The sequence below is a fragment of the Sebastes fasciatus genome, chromosome 19 (genome assembly GCF_043250625.1).
Source record: "Sebastes fasciatus isolate fSebFas1 chromosome 19, fSebFas1.pri, whole genome shotgun sequence".
NCBI classification, from domain to species: domain Eukaryota; kingdom Metazoa; phylum Chordata; class Actinopteri; order Perciformes; family Sebastidae; genus Sebastes; species Sebastes fasciatus.
Window position 1 is genome coordinate 18,391,570 of NC_133813.1, and position 12,889 is coordinate 18,404,458.

Here is a 12,889-nt window from a genome sequence, read left to right on the forward strand (position 1 = left end):
CCCATTTTGGAGAAACAGACAGGAGTACCATCACGGAAAGCAAAGCAATATACTGCTGTGAACGAGGCTGGCAGCAAAATGTATTTAAGCCACCTAAAAACGCTTTATTTCAAATATTTTCACCGCTTTATCTTGCTGTCAGACAGCCCTTTCCAACAGGGAACTAAACTGAAAGGGAAGCTTATCTATGCTCTCTTCAAAACCACCAGACTCCTAGCAAAAACTGTATAAGTTTCACTTTCAGTTCAGTTCCCAGTCAGAAAATATAGCAGATATTGATATTTTAGGTGGACCTTTCTTTTAGGTGTCTACAATACGTTTTGCTGCCAGCCCCCGTCCACAGCAGTACATTGCTTTGTTTCTGTGCTGGTACTCATGTCTGTTTCTCCAAACTGGGAGCGTAACGACTAAAGCCTAAATTATTAACTCAAGGTGTAGGGATTGGAAGTAGTGGGCATCTATGAAGGCTGGGAGGGTTTATAATGAAAGACCATGACTATACTAGTGATGAAAGTCAGGATATCTCGGCCTCTGTTGCATAACTTCTAACCATTACTTGCATAATCTGTCTCTTGTTCGTTCCCCAACTTTATGGAAGTGCAACACTAAATTGCTGGAGTACCCCTTTAATATTATAAATATTGTAATTGTACTGCTGCCATTGAAGTTTCTTGCTTCTTTTTTTTCTGTAAAATGATTTTTTTGGAGAAAATGTTCCTTATTTTTGTGAACCTTTTGATCAATAGAGAGACATTGTGACCTACTTTTTAATGACTTCATATTTGAGGTGTTCACTTTATTTTGTCTACCCCAGCACATGGAGTAGATTGCATATACTGTTATGCCACTCCAAGGAGTGACTGCTCCTTTATAGGTATATCACCATTTCCAGCCTACAGTTGAGCCGAAGTAGTAACTCATAGTTACAGCAGCACTTCCTTCCTCGTGTCGGAGTCATGAGTCATGGAGCTCACTGAGGGCAGCAGCTTGAAGTCAGAGGTGACCCATAGGTGGCACTGTTGGTTCTCATGAACGACCCGAAGGACACAACAGGTTGCACTACTCCTCTCCTCTCCTCTCCTCCTCATTGACTGGACGCTAATGAGCCATCCGGGTTATGGGAGTGGTGGAATAAAAAAAAAAAATGTAATGTGTGCTGTTTTGTGCCATTGATAACCACTTTAACCTGCAATTTAATCATGAAGATGTCTGACTTCATTACATATCACAAACCTCAGATTTTTGTATATTGTGGATTATAGAAGTGCAGGGAGCTCCTTTATTATTTGTATTATTTAATTTTAAATTAAATGCTGATTCATGCTGTATAAATACACCTGATGAAGTTTTCTACTTGTTTAAATTGTAATTATTGTCTACTTGTAGAGCCCCCAGTCTCATGCTCATTTTCACCACTCAACCGAAAATGTAATTAAAATATGAGGAGGTAATTTACTTATTTTTCTGTTTCTTTGGTCCTTTTTTTTTTTTTTGGTATATGTTCATTTATATGTATAAATGTAATTGTTTATGAAATTAACTCTGCTTATTTAATGGTAATTTGCTGTCAACTTCTTTTTTTCATCCAAGTTCAAGTTCAGTTTATTGATCACATACACATTGACATGGCAGTGAGATTATTTGTTCCTGTTTGTTACTCTCTCATCCCCGTATAATAGACAATCGATCAATCAATCAATTGAATAACAATAAACATTATAAATATAGCAGCAACAATAGCAATTGTTCGATAAAACGTTTTTTTAAGGCTTTTTATTTAAAAAAAAAAAAAAGCGCAATCCCAATGAGGTACGAGATGGGAATTGGATGTGCACAATGCTTGCTGACGTGACTCCCGCAAAAAAAACCTCTAATTTGCCCATCCAGCACCCCCACCCTCCACCACCCCTCCTCAGTTTCTGCACCAGCGCGCTTCTCCGTGTCCACACAGACAGCCACAGGGCGCAGAGCGGCAACAAGCTCACCGGATCCACTTCACCTACCTGCCGCACATCCATGCACTGACTATTCTGCGCACGCTTCTTCTCTATATCGCGTGGAAAAGTTGGACTAATAATTTGTCAGATCTCGCGTGTGCTTTACAGGCTGAATGTCACTTAGCAGGTGATTTTTTGGATCGCTGTCAATCCACCACCACTCTATGAAAAAGAAGAAGAAGAAAAATCAAGTAGCTGCTGCGCGTCTCATGAGATCTATTTGGGGAAACACAGATTGTTGAGGACTTTTTTTTTTTTGCTCGTGTCGTTGATGAAATCATTCCAGCTTGAAAAAAAAGGCTATTTTTAATGTCAGTATTGGACGAAACCGCTGCGCCTGTATCCTGTGCAAAAAGAGAAATATGGTAAGAAACCTCAATTTCACACTTATTCTTATTCCCAATTCAGGATTTTTGTAGCACAGTGGTTGTTGAGAGACGTATGAGAAACCCTTGACACGCATATTTGTCAAATATTAAACATCCTGGGTGCTGTAGGGTGAGATTGGCTGACAGATTTGTTTTTACGCACCCAGAGGCACCTGTCTTATCCTGAGAAATTAACACTTTAAATCAACATGTATGGTGGAGAATGAGATCAGCAACAAAGAGGCATTGTTGCTTTATACATTTTGGGCGTAAAAATCGACAAAAAATGTGGACTTCTCTTTCTTTCCCCCTGTTTTCTAGCCTATAAGTGTGTTTTTAAGGGGATGATACTGATGGTGCGTTCAATGTCTGTGATGACAGGTGGTGTCGGACGGAATACAGCTGTTTTGTTTGAAATGGAGAACTGCCCAGAGAGGATAAATCGCGTGCAAAGTTGTGCGCCTTTCTGCTGAGGGAGTTTATCCACCAGCTTCTCTCCATCACCCCACCTCACCTAGAATAAACATGAGTCCGAGGCGAGACGTGTGGATTCTCCGGTGCGTGGGACTCACCGCACTTCTCCTGTGCACAGGTAAGAAAGACCCTCCAGAGAAACATCAGCTAATGCCACTTGTGTTCATACACGCCAATTACGCAAAATGAAAGGGTAATGGTCACATAATAAGAGCCACTGTAAATGCATCAACCTTTTACAGAGTGGTTTTATTCAGTTAGTGTTTGAGCATTTAATGAAAATGCAAATGATTTTCCCTTCAGCCAAGAGGACATATATGATTTATGAGACATATAATTAGCTGTATAAGCTGCCGTGGCAGAATACAAAATGACTTGGTGATATTAACATGAATGAACTGTGACAGTTGCCTGGGGAGTGTGTATGTGTGGGTTTGGGTGTTGTTTGATGGTGTTGTATAGCAGCAACATAAATGGGATGCGGTATATGTGTGTGTGTGTGTGTGGCACTGCAGAGCATCAGGAATAACAACAGGCTGCAGACACAAACCCAGAAAAAGAGAAGTGCATCTTTTTTGCTAAGTTTGAGCACTTTTGCACTTGGAGAAAAAAAACAACTTGTGTGTGGGTGAAATCAATGTGTGTTTTTGTGTGTGTGTGTACGTGTGTGTGTGTGTGTGCACCTGTTTTGGGGTGCTCCTGTAATTGCCTGTGAGAGTGCAGATGTTTGGACGTTATATTTGTGTTTTTGCAAGATGTGTGGGCTTGTGCAGATTACAAAAACATGCATATGTAGGGAAAAAATCATGTTTCATCCTTGCTGTATATACCTGTCAATCAAAGGGATATGAAAAACACTTATTTTTCTCACTTGGGTATGACTACCAGACGACAGGTATCTTTGTCATTGTGGATGATGGAGAAATACGCAGTCTACTGTGTGTATATATAGGAGATTGCTCATTCTTTTTGTGTAGTTTTGTCCATCCTTTCATTTGGCTATATGGTCACATTTGATTTAAAAAATGTCACTGCTGTGTCGGATTATTTGACAGACTGGAAACAACCAGATGCTCAAATAAAAGTACAGTTACTTTATATAATAACCAGGTAACCAGTGGCGTACAAAAACTATCTTTCTCACTTGGGTATGACTACCAGACGACAGGTATCTTTGTCATTGTAGATGATGGAGAAATACGCAGTCTACTGTGTGTATTTATAGGAGATTGCTTATTCTGCTTATTCACATTTCATTTAAAAAAGTCACTGCTGTGTCAGATTATTTGACAGACTGGAAACAAACAGATGCTCAAGTAAAGTACAGTTACTTTATATAATAACCAGGTATCCAGTGGCGTACAAGACTCTTCGCTGTTAGCCTGAAAACCTTATGGTGACGAAATGACACACTCGGAATGGACACTTCCTAAGTCCCGCCACTTTTCAGTCTGTGCTCCAATAACAGTTGAGCAACCCTTGAACCTGAGGCACAACCTCAACTTTCCCCTTTCCTGTTGGGTTATACCTGAGTTATACTTAGATATGCTACATCTGTTCAAAGGTAGCATCACTAAGTCACATTAGTGTCACAATCTTCACGGACACATTGTATATAGTCACAGTTACTACGAGGAACTTTCATTTTGCCAATTAACAGCACCCGGCCAAGAAATAGTCACGCACATAACCCTACATAAAAGGGTGAACTGTCCTTTTTACACTTCTGTTTTTGTACGGATTAAAGAAACAAGATACAACATCCTTAATTAGTGAGCTGGTGGGCAATTATTTCAGCCTTTGGACAGAGACAGGTCTAGCAGTTTCCTCCTGTGTCTTTGAGCTAAGCTACGCTAAGCCCTCCTTTATGTAGCTCGTATTTGACGGACAGATTGTGAGTCCGAGTTACCTGTCTTATCATCCAACTCGTTTATTTTACAAAATATATAACCGTTAGTACATGTAAGGGAGTGAATGTAACTTGCTATTACCCACTTCTGCTGATGTGGAAGTGAAAACAGAAGTAAATGTTAAATATCGAATATATCCGGCCCATTCCCATTCCCAGGGTGTCAAATACTGGTGCTTTGTCAAGGCTCTCGGTGATGCTTAAGGCACCCTTTTGCGTCAGTGTGAGATGCAATGGGTTTTGCATTAACTACAATGTAAACCCATCCGTGTCAATATTAAACAGTCAGGGAAAATGCACAGGGAGTGTGGTGACGTAGCTTTAAGAGTGAAAGGACACACACCGGTGGATGGGTCCAACAAACAAGAGGCTGCTTCGTTCAAGTCCCCTGTTCACAATGTTTAGTGTCATTTTCACTGAACATCCATGTTGTTTTTTCCTAAACTTAACTAGTGGTTTAATTGCCTGAAACTAAGCAAGTATTTTTGTTTTTGTTTGTATTGTGGATTTGTTTTAACCAACTGGTTGCTATAACTTATTTTTTTGTGAATTTCAGCCATCAAGTTGCAAATGCTATTATAAGCAATTGGAAAAGAGGTAAAATATTCCCTAAAATATGTATTGGCAAAAGAAAAAAAAAAGTCAGGCGAGTGGCTTTTTTCACTCCACAAATATACAGGTTGGCCAAAGATTGATCCACGTCTCGCTGGTTCTAGTCAGCCACTTAATCTTTGCAGGTGAAAGTGTAGAGGAGGGAAAAAAGACAGATTCCATCCTGTCAGTCAACCCCCTGGTGTGCAGAGTCTCAGAGGATATTATAACTCTCCAGCCATCTGATTGCTTTCACCGAGAGGTTCTAGGTTGTCTCCTTGAGACGCACGGCCTGACAGGCACATACTGTAAGGATACCTACACACACTCACATACTGTCAAACTGGCCATCAGGAGATTTGGAAATACTCCACGTAGCCTGACATGCTATAGGATGTGATGCAGTTTTTTTTTTTTAAACATGACAGATTGGAGGATTGTCATCTCTTAGTCAGATAGAAAAAGTTTCAGGGGGGAAAAATTTGCCTAGTTACCACTTCACAGTGAGGCAAAGTTATAAAAGTTGCGGAATTTGTTATGAACAGCTTCATGACGTTATTAATACGACACCAACAAAAGGGATCATTCACATACATTTTGTCTCAGAATGTGGCAACCCAAAATTAATCATTATGTATTCATTATAACAACCTTATGGTAGGTGAAATACAAAAAAAAAGACATAGTGTATGTACAGTATATGTATGCATACTGTATAGTTTTCATTACCTGTTCATAAGTATATGACGATAAAGGGCATTGTGGGTAACAAGAGTGGGAGGATTCCCACTCGGAGCTTGCCTGCTCTTTAGTATGTGTGTGGGCCTGACCAGAGTGGATTGGAATGGAAAGTTGAAAAGTTACAAAACCAAAAAGCCTTTAGCCTTAATTTAATAATAGCTCTCTTGGTCTCTCTCTCTGTGTCTCTCTAACACACAGAACCCATACACCCCGAATCACAGTAGCCGGAAGCATTCAAGAACAATTGGCAATTTCAGATGTCTGATCACCACTACCTGTTTAACCATGTTTGTCACAACCTAAACGCAAGAGTTTAATTACTTAGAGTTAGAGAAACCGCTTTACCTTGCCGTCAGACAGCCCTTTCTGACAGGGAACTGAAGCTGTTATATTCATCTGTGCTCTCTTCAAAGACTCCTTTGACAAAAACAGTAATTTTACCTTGCAGAACACAGACGTTGCTGGTCTATTGCTGCCTCGATGTTTTTTTTTTTTTGTGTTATTGTGTGACTTTGGTGTTTGAAAGGGTTAGTTTGGATTCACCAAAGTCACACAATAACACAAATAGTTTGTGTTCGATGAAGTGGTAGACCAGCAACTCCCGTGTTCTGCGAGGTAAAATGACTGTTTTTCTCAAGGGAGTCTGGTGGCTTTGAAGAGAGCATAAATAGCGGCTTCAGATCGCTCTTGGAAAGGGCTGTCTGATGGCAATGTAAAGCAGTGAAAATATTCTAAATATAGCATACACTTAATAAAGTAAATATCGACAGTGCAACAGGTGTAGTTGCACAAGGGCCCAGAAGCTGTCAGGGGCCTAAAAATCACCTTCCCACACTGTGTTCTAACAGCAAACAAGTATCCGAACATCGCTCTCTGTCTACACTGAATCCGCTCCTATGCACTTATACACACAGAGCTGTGCGCTCGAGATCAGACTGGAGACATAACCACTTATCCTCCTATATTTGTTCTTTTTAAACAGAAATCACATAGAGTATAGCAAGTGGGGAAACTTTCAGCTCCCTGGCGATCTCCCTCCAGCCAGCCGCAGCCTTATTTAGGTTTTTGTAGTGAAATAAGAAGGTATCATATAGATTACTTCTAAGCTCTACAGGTTTCTCTTATTACAGAACGGGATCAGGGATTTAAATCTATAGCAATGTAATTGTTACCTCTAGAAAAAATACTGTAGGCTAATTTGTATCTGTGATAACATTTGGCCGCTGAGTCCAGGACAGGCTGTCAGAGTAGAGTTGATACATTTGGCGCTTCGGCTGCTTTCCGTGGTGCTGATCTAAGGCTGTTTTTTGCAGGATGGGAGTTGTATTGTGAGCCTCTCCATGGTGGCATAGCAATTGTCTGCTTTGCAATTGTCTGGAGTGGTTGCGTGTGTCCGTGAGCACATTAGTGTGCAATTGTGTTCGGGGCGAGAGCCCGAGAAAAAAAATTTGCACCAAGGCCAATCACAATAAGTGTTACGCTGCTGCGTACACTTAAACTGATATGGATTTTTTTAGGTGAGCCTTTCTTTTAGGTGGCTAAAATACGTTTTGCAGTATATTTCTTATCTTCCGTGTTGGTATTACTGCCTGCTTCTCTAAACTGTAGGTAATACACTGACTATGGATAAGTACCTCATATGACATTACATAAAAAAATATGAACTATCCCTTTAAGGTATGGTTAGGATCGTAGACTCTGTGATGTCACCCATTGGTTTGTGGACTACGGAAAAAATCACAAAAAATGTTTTTGCCAATGTGCACAACAAATGTAAAGAGCATTTTTTTCTCTTAGAGTGGTCATTTGGCCGCAGGTGTGTGTTACTGTAAGACCACCTGTCCAGAAAGAGTCCTGAATGCTACACAACTGCATTATAAACAGTGGAAAAAGTATATCTGGTGGATGATTCTTGAATCTTGCTTACTGTAGATTAGTCAGCTTTGATGCTGTATTCACAATATCTTCCATCAGGACTTTTAGTCAATTCAGCTTTATTACCGGCTATCATGATTGCGCTGTTCAAGGCTGTTGAGTGTGGTTGACCGGTCAAAGTTCAGTGATGTTTTTTTCAGTCCCGGTCTGTCCCTCTCTGTGGCAAACCAAAAACCAAGTAAATGATTTGTCCATGTTAACCTTTTCAGTTGCACTGTTTGTCATTCTGATGAATTTTCTTTCACTTTCAGGCAACACTCTTGCAATGCTTGCACCAACTTGTAAAGGATTTTTTTTTTTTCCCCCTGTGCGCTTTGAATGTTTTCCTTACAACGTTTTCATAATTTTTTCACCTTTAAGCATCTCGGTATCCTTTTCGACCAACGACTGAACTTTTAACCTCACAGAACTCCAGAGGCGACCGTGCTTTTGTGGTTGCAGCGAAACTTTGGAACAGCCTTCCCCTTTCCATCAGATACGTTGAATCTGTGGACTGTGTCAAAGGTGCTGCATTCGATATTCAGAGCACTAATATCGCAGCAAACAACTATTTGTTATGTAAAGATATAAAAGAGTAATATCTTCCTGAGCGGAGAAGAGAAGTCACTCTCCCTTAAGAAGCTGCTGAAAACCAATAATTTCTATAGGTTATCCTTTTTATAAACTATAAACACTCTCTGTTTGTCTTTAGTTTTGTTCATTTGGTCGTGTGCTTTAATTCTAGTCTATGTATGTATGTATGGTTTGTATTTGTATGTGTATATTTTATCCAATATGTGAAGCACTTTGTTACTGAGTGTTTTAAAAAAGTGCTATATAAATAAAGGTATTATATTAATATTAGGGCTCTCAAAGTTAAAACAATAATAACGCGTTAACGCAAATTTGTTTTAACGGCACTGATTTCTTTAATGCATTAGCACAACTTGCTATTTTTAGGTTGTAGCAGGCTCAGTTTTAAAGCTAGAGTGAAGATACTGGTATCATATGAAACTACAAAACCTAAAGAATCCATTGGTACCATTGGTGTTATACTATCTTGTTGTGAAGGAGGCTAAATAATCCAAAGTTACGCTAAATTGTGGCAAGTAAAAACTGGCATGGTCATTTTCAAAGGGGTCCCTTGACCTTTGACCTCAAGATATGTGAATGAAAATGGGTTCTGTGGGTACCCATGAGTCTCTCCTTTACAGACATGCCTACCTTATGATAATCACAAGTCATAGTCAAGTCAGCACACTGACACACTGACAGCTGTTGTTGCCTGTTGGGCTTGAGTTTGCCATGTTATGATTTGAGCATATTTTTTATGCTAAGTGCAGTACCTGTGAGGGTTTCTGGACAATATTTGTCATTATTTTATGTTGTTAATTGATTTCCATTAATTCATTTATACATAAATTTGCTTAAAACAAGCACATTTGCCCACTCCCATGTTGATACGAGTATTAAATACTTGACAAACCTCTTTGTAAGGAACATTTTGAACAGATAAAATTGTGTGATTAATTTGCGATTAATCACGATTATGGACAATCATGCAATTAATTAAATATTTTAATCGATTGACAGCCCTAATTATTATTGTTTTAAAATCACTACCAATGAACTCATACTGAAGTAAACTAAAAGCTTCAAACTGGGAAAACAGGTCAGACTTGTTTTTCAAAAGAACAGATTACAAAAAAATATATATTTTTTTGAATTACCAGTGCTGCTGCGACAGGCATCTGTACATTTTGAGAGTGAACTGTGTACTGTGAACTCTGTGTGACTGAGTTCATTCTGTGGACTGTTTTACCTCAGTATCCAGAGCAAGTAAATTAGCAGTCTACTGACGAAACAGGCACAAACTTGAGACTTAAAACAGATTATCTCATGCCAATGTTAGGAGCGAGGAAGAGCCCGGAGTGACCCTGCACGCACATTAAGACTGTGAAATCCTTATACCACCTGGAGAGCAAAGCCTCATGGGTTATTACTTGTTGGTTTTGAGCATCTCCTGGTTTCATTCTGGGAGGAGGTTGGCAGTGCTGCGAGCTGGTACACAATTCTGCTTAAAGAAACAGAAGAGGCCTGTAGAATGAGCTGACTTTGTAGAAAACACTCTCATATGAAAAATTGTCTCCCCCTCTCTTCTTTTTTTTCACTCTTGTTTTCTCCTTAAATGGTTCTATGAGCTGTAACGATCATTACCATAAAGCCAGAACTAGGATACTTGTCACTGGGGGCCTCGCCCGGGAAGCTAAAATTGAGTCGGCCTCTTAAACATCGCGGGTCTTTCTCACAGCAGAACAAAGAGGTTGACTTTCCACAGGCAAAGTCAAAGTTTATCACACTGAAAAAAACACTTTTTGTTTGTCTGTAAAGCAAAAGCCCTCTGGACAAACACACATTTCATAATGATTTGCCAAAATCCAGTGCAAAAATATACTATCACCGAATGAAATGCTGTATTATGAAGTGATAGATGAAGACTTGGCTCTCCCCATATGACACTGTATTTTACACAAGGCTCCAGAGAGCAGCAGAGAGAAACGCTGCACCGGGGAGCCATATGTCATAGTATATGGGTCATAAGACACAGACACTATTCATAAAGTGAAAGGTCATGTAAAGAACACTGTTTAATAAAATTTGTGGTGGTACAAACCCACAATTTATGTTTGCTTCAAAAAGCTACCATGTACTGTAATAAAGCAAATTGAATTAGATTAGAAGCCACTTGTAGTTCTAAGAGATATATAGGATAGCCTTGTTAGTATGAAAGCAGCTTGTACTGTCTGGTTTGATAATAGAGTTATAGTATTAGCCTACTATTTTGTTTCTTTGATGTATTTTTTTTATTGAGTCTATCTACAATTTCACAAATGACAGTATTGAGGCTACTTCAAAATATCCCCTAGGGAACCCAATAAGGCATGACCTCAACATTGGCTAACCAATGTATTGTTACATGCTCGATTTAATTTAAGATTGTCCTTATGGATTAAGAATTCATCAGAAAAACTGTTTAAAGGTGCAGTGTGTAGGATCTGGCTGCATCTATAGCAATGAGGTTGCATATTGCAACCAGCTGAAGCTCCTCCAATGTGTCACATGCAGGCTGATTAGTATACAGTATATACCGCCTCACGACTTGAGAGCTACTTTTGCAAATGTGCACCATATTTTTCTCGCAAGCCAATCAGAGCAGACTGGGCTTTTTTCGGGAGGGCATCTTAAAGAGCCAGGCGCTAAAACGGAGCGTTTCAGACAGACAGTATGTCAATTTTTTGTTTTTGTTTTCGGGTTGTCCGTCCGACCGTCCGGTCCATTCTCATGAATGCACTACCTCAGAAAATTTCTTAAAATTTGGCACAAACATCCACTTGAACCTAAACATGATCTGATTAGATTTTGGTGGTTCAAAGGTAAAGGCCATTGTGACCTCACAAAACACGTTTTTGGCCATATCTCAAGAATTCATGTGCTACTTATGACAATTTCACACAAATGTCTAAGTGATGACATTTTGTACAGACATGGATGTAAACTGCAATTTGACCGGTTGGCGGAGGCATACAACCAAAAGGCGGTAATTCTAGTTTGATCATAAAAATATGTAAACATAGTATGTCACAAGTATGAACCTGAAAATAATTATGACATTGTCCCCTTTAAAGCTGCCATCAAATGAACAAGCTGTAAAAACGACACTGACATATTATTAACTTATAAAGTTGTCACAACAGACCTGTTAGGAAACACCTGCCTAAACACAGCAGATATGGAGCAACATTAGCATTCATTTGGAGTCATGTTTCTGTCCACTTGATGAATGCTAATCCAATATTCACTCTCCCTTTAGTGAGAGAAATGCACTATCTGGGTTTTTAGCTCGCCAGATGTTCGACTTTTTTCACCAGCTTTTTCTGTCTGCCATGTGGTATTAAGCAGGTGGCATACAGTCGATTTTTTTTTTTCTATGAAAACAGCCGCCTGCTACTGCTGCAGGATTTGAGATTGATAAGGCCGGACACTGTGGACCAGGAAACCAAAACAATGAAGTTAAAAATGCTACAAAGCTTTGTAGAACTGAGTGCTACTGCAGATTTGGGTGATATTTTTTTGTCTGTTTTTCACTATGAGCGACACCTTGCACAGGACGTACTGACATCTGATCCATTGTTGATATACAAATATTGATTAGCGCAGCTTTACAATCAGCAGTGAACGGAGGGGGAAAGCGTCTCCAACCAGCCACTGAACTAGATTTTTATTGACAATGGATATACCAAGAGGAGAGAAATACCAATATGCACTTAGAGTACTAATCAACAGCTACTATAATTACAGATTACCATTGTTCTCTACCAGCTGTGGTACTGCGACAGTATATTAGAACCATTGTAGGTAAAAAATAAATATATTATGAAGCTGAGGAAGGCTTTTTCTTGAATATTCTCTAAGATTATAAAGTCACTTTTTTTGTCTTTTTGCTGTCAACAAACCACATTGCTGCACTTTGCAAGGTTGGTCAAACTCATTAAAGCACAGACTCTACGTTAAACACTGCAGCAACCTGAGCCGCTGAGTGCAAAACCATGGTAACGCCAGGTGCCGTCTGAATTTTGTTGCGCCTAAAGTATTAGTTGTTATTAGGCGTTATATTAGTTATTATGGTAAGGATGGCCTCATGCTGACATCGGTATGCTTTGTACTTTATCCTTATTAGACCTGTAGACATTTTATTTTACCAATTGGTTATCAGATAAATCCTGAAGATTGCTGTTTCTGATGTCCTCTCTGACGGTCGGCCTACGAGTGAGGCAAAGGTCCTGAAAGATACATAGACACATTTTCTTTCATGTTCTTGCAGTGTTGTTTTATGA

At 39.4% G+C, this 12,889-nt stretch overlaps 1 protein-coding gene across 1 annotated transcript in view; it reads left to right on the top strand.

Moving 5' to 3' along the window:
• The first annotated feature begins 1,945 nt into the window (after positions 1-1,945).
• Positions 1,946-12,889, top strand: part of LOC141757663 (transmembrane protein 132C) — a 179,311-nt gene continuing 168,367 nt past the window's right edge. The window contains exons 1-2 of the mRNA XM_074618283.1: positions 1,946-2,362; positions 2,747-2,957. Coding sequence (XP_074474384.1) covers positions 2,891-2,957 — 67 coding nt within the window. The 5' untranslated portion in view covers positions 1,946-2,362; positions 2,747-2,890. The remainder of the gene's footprint in view (positions 2,363-2,746; positions 2,958-12,889) is intronic.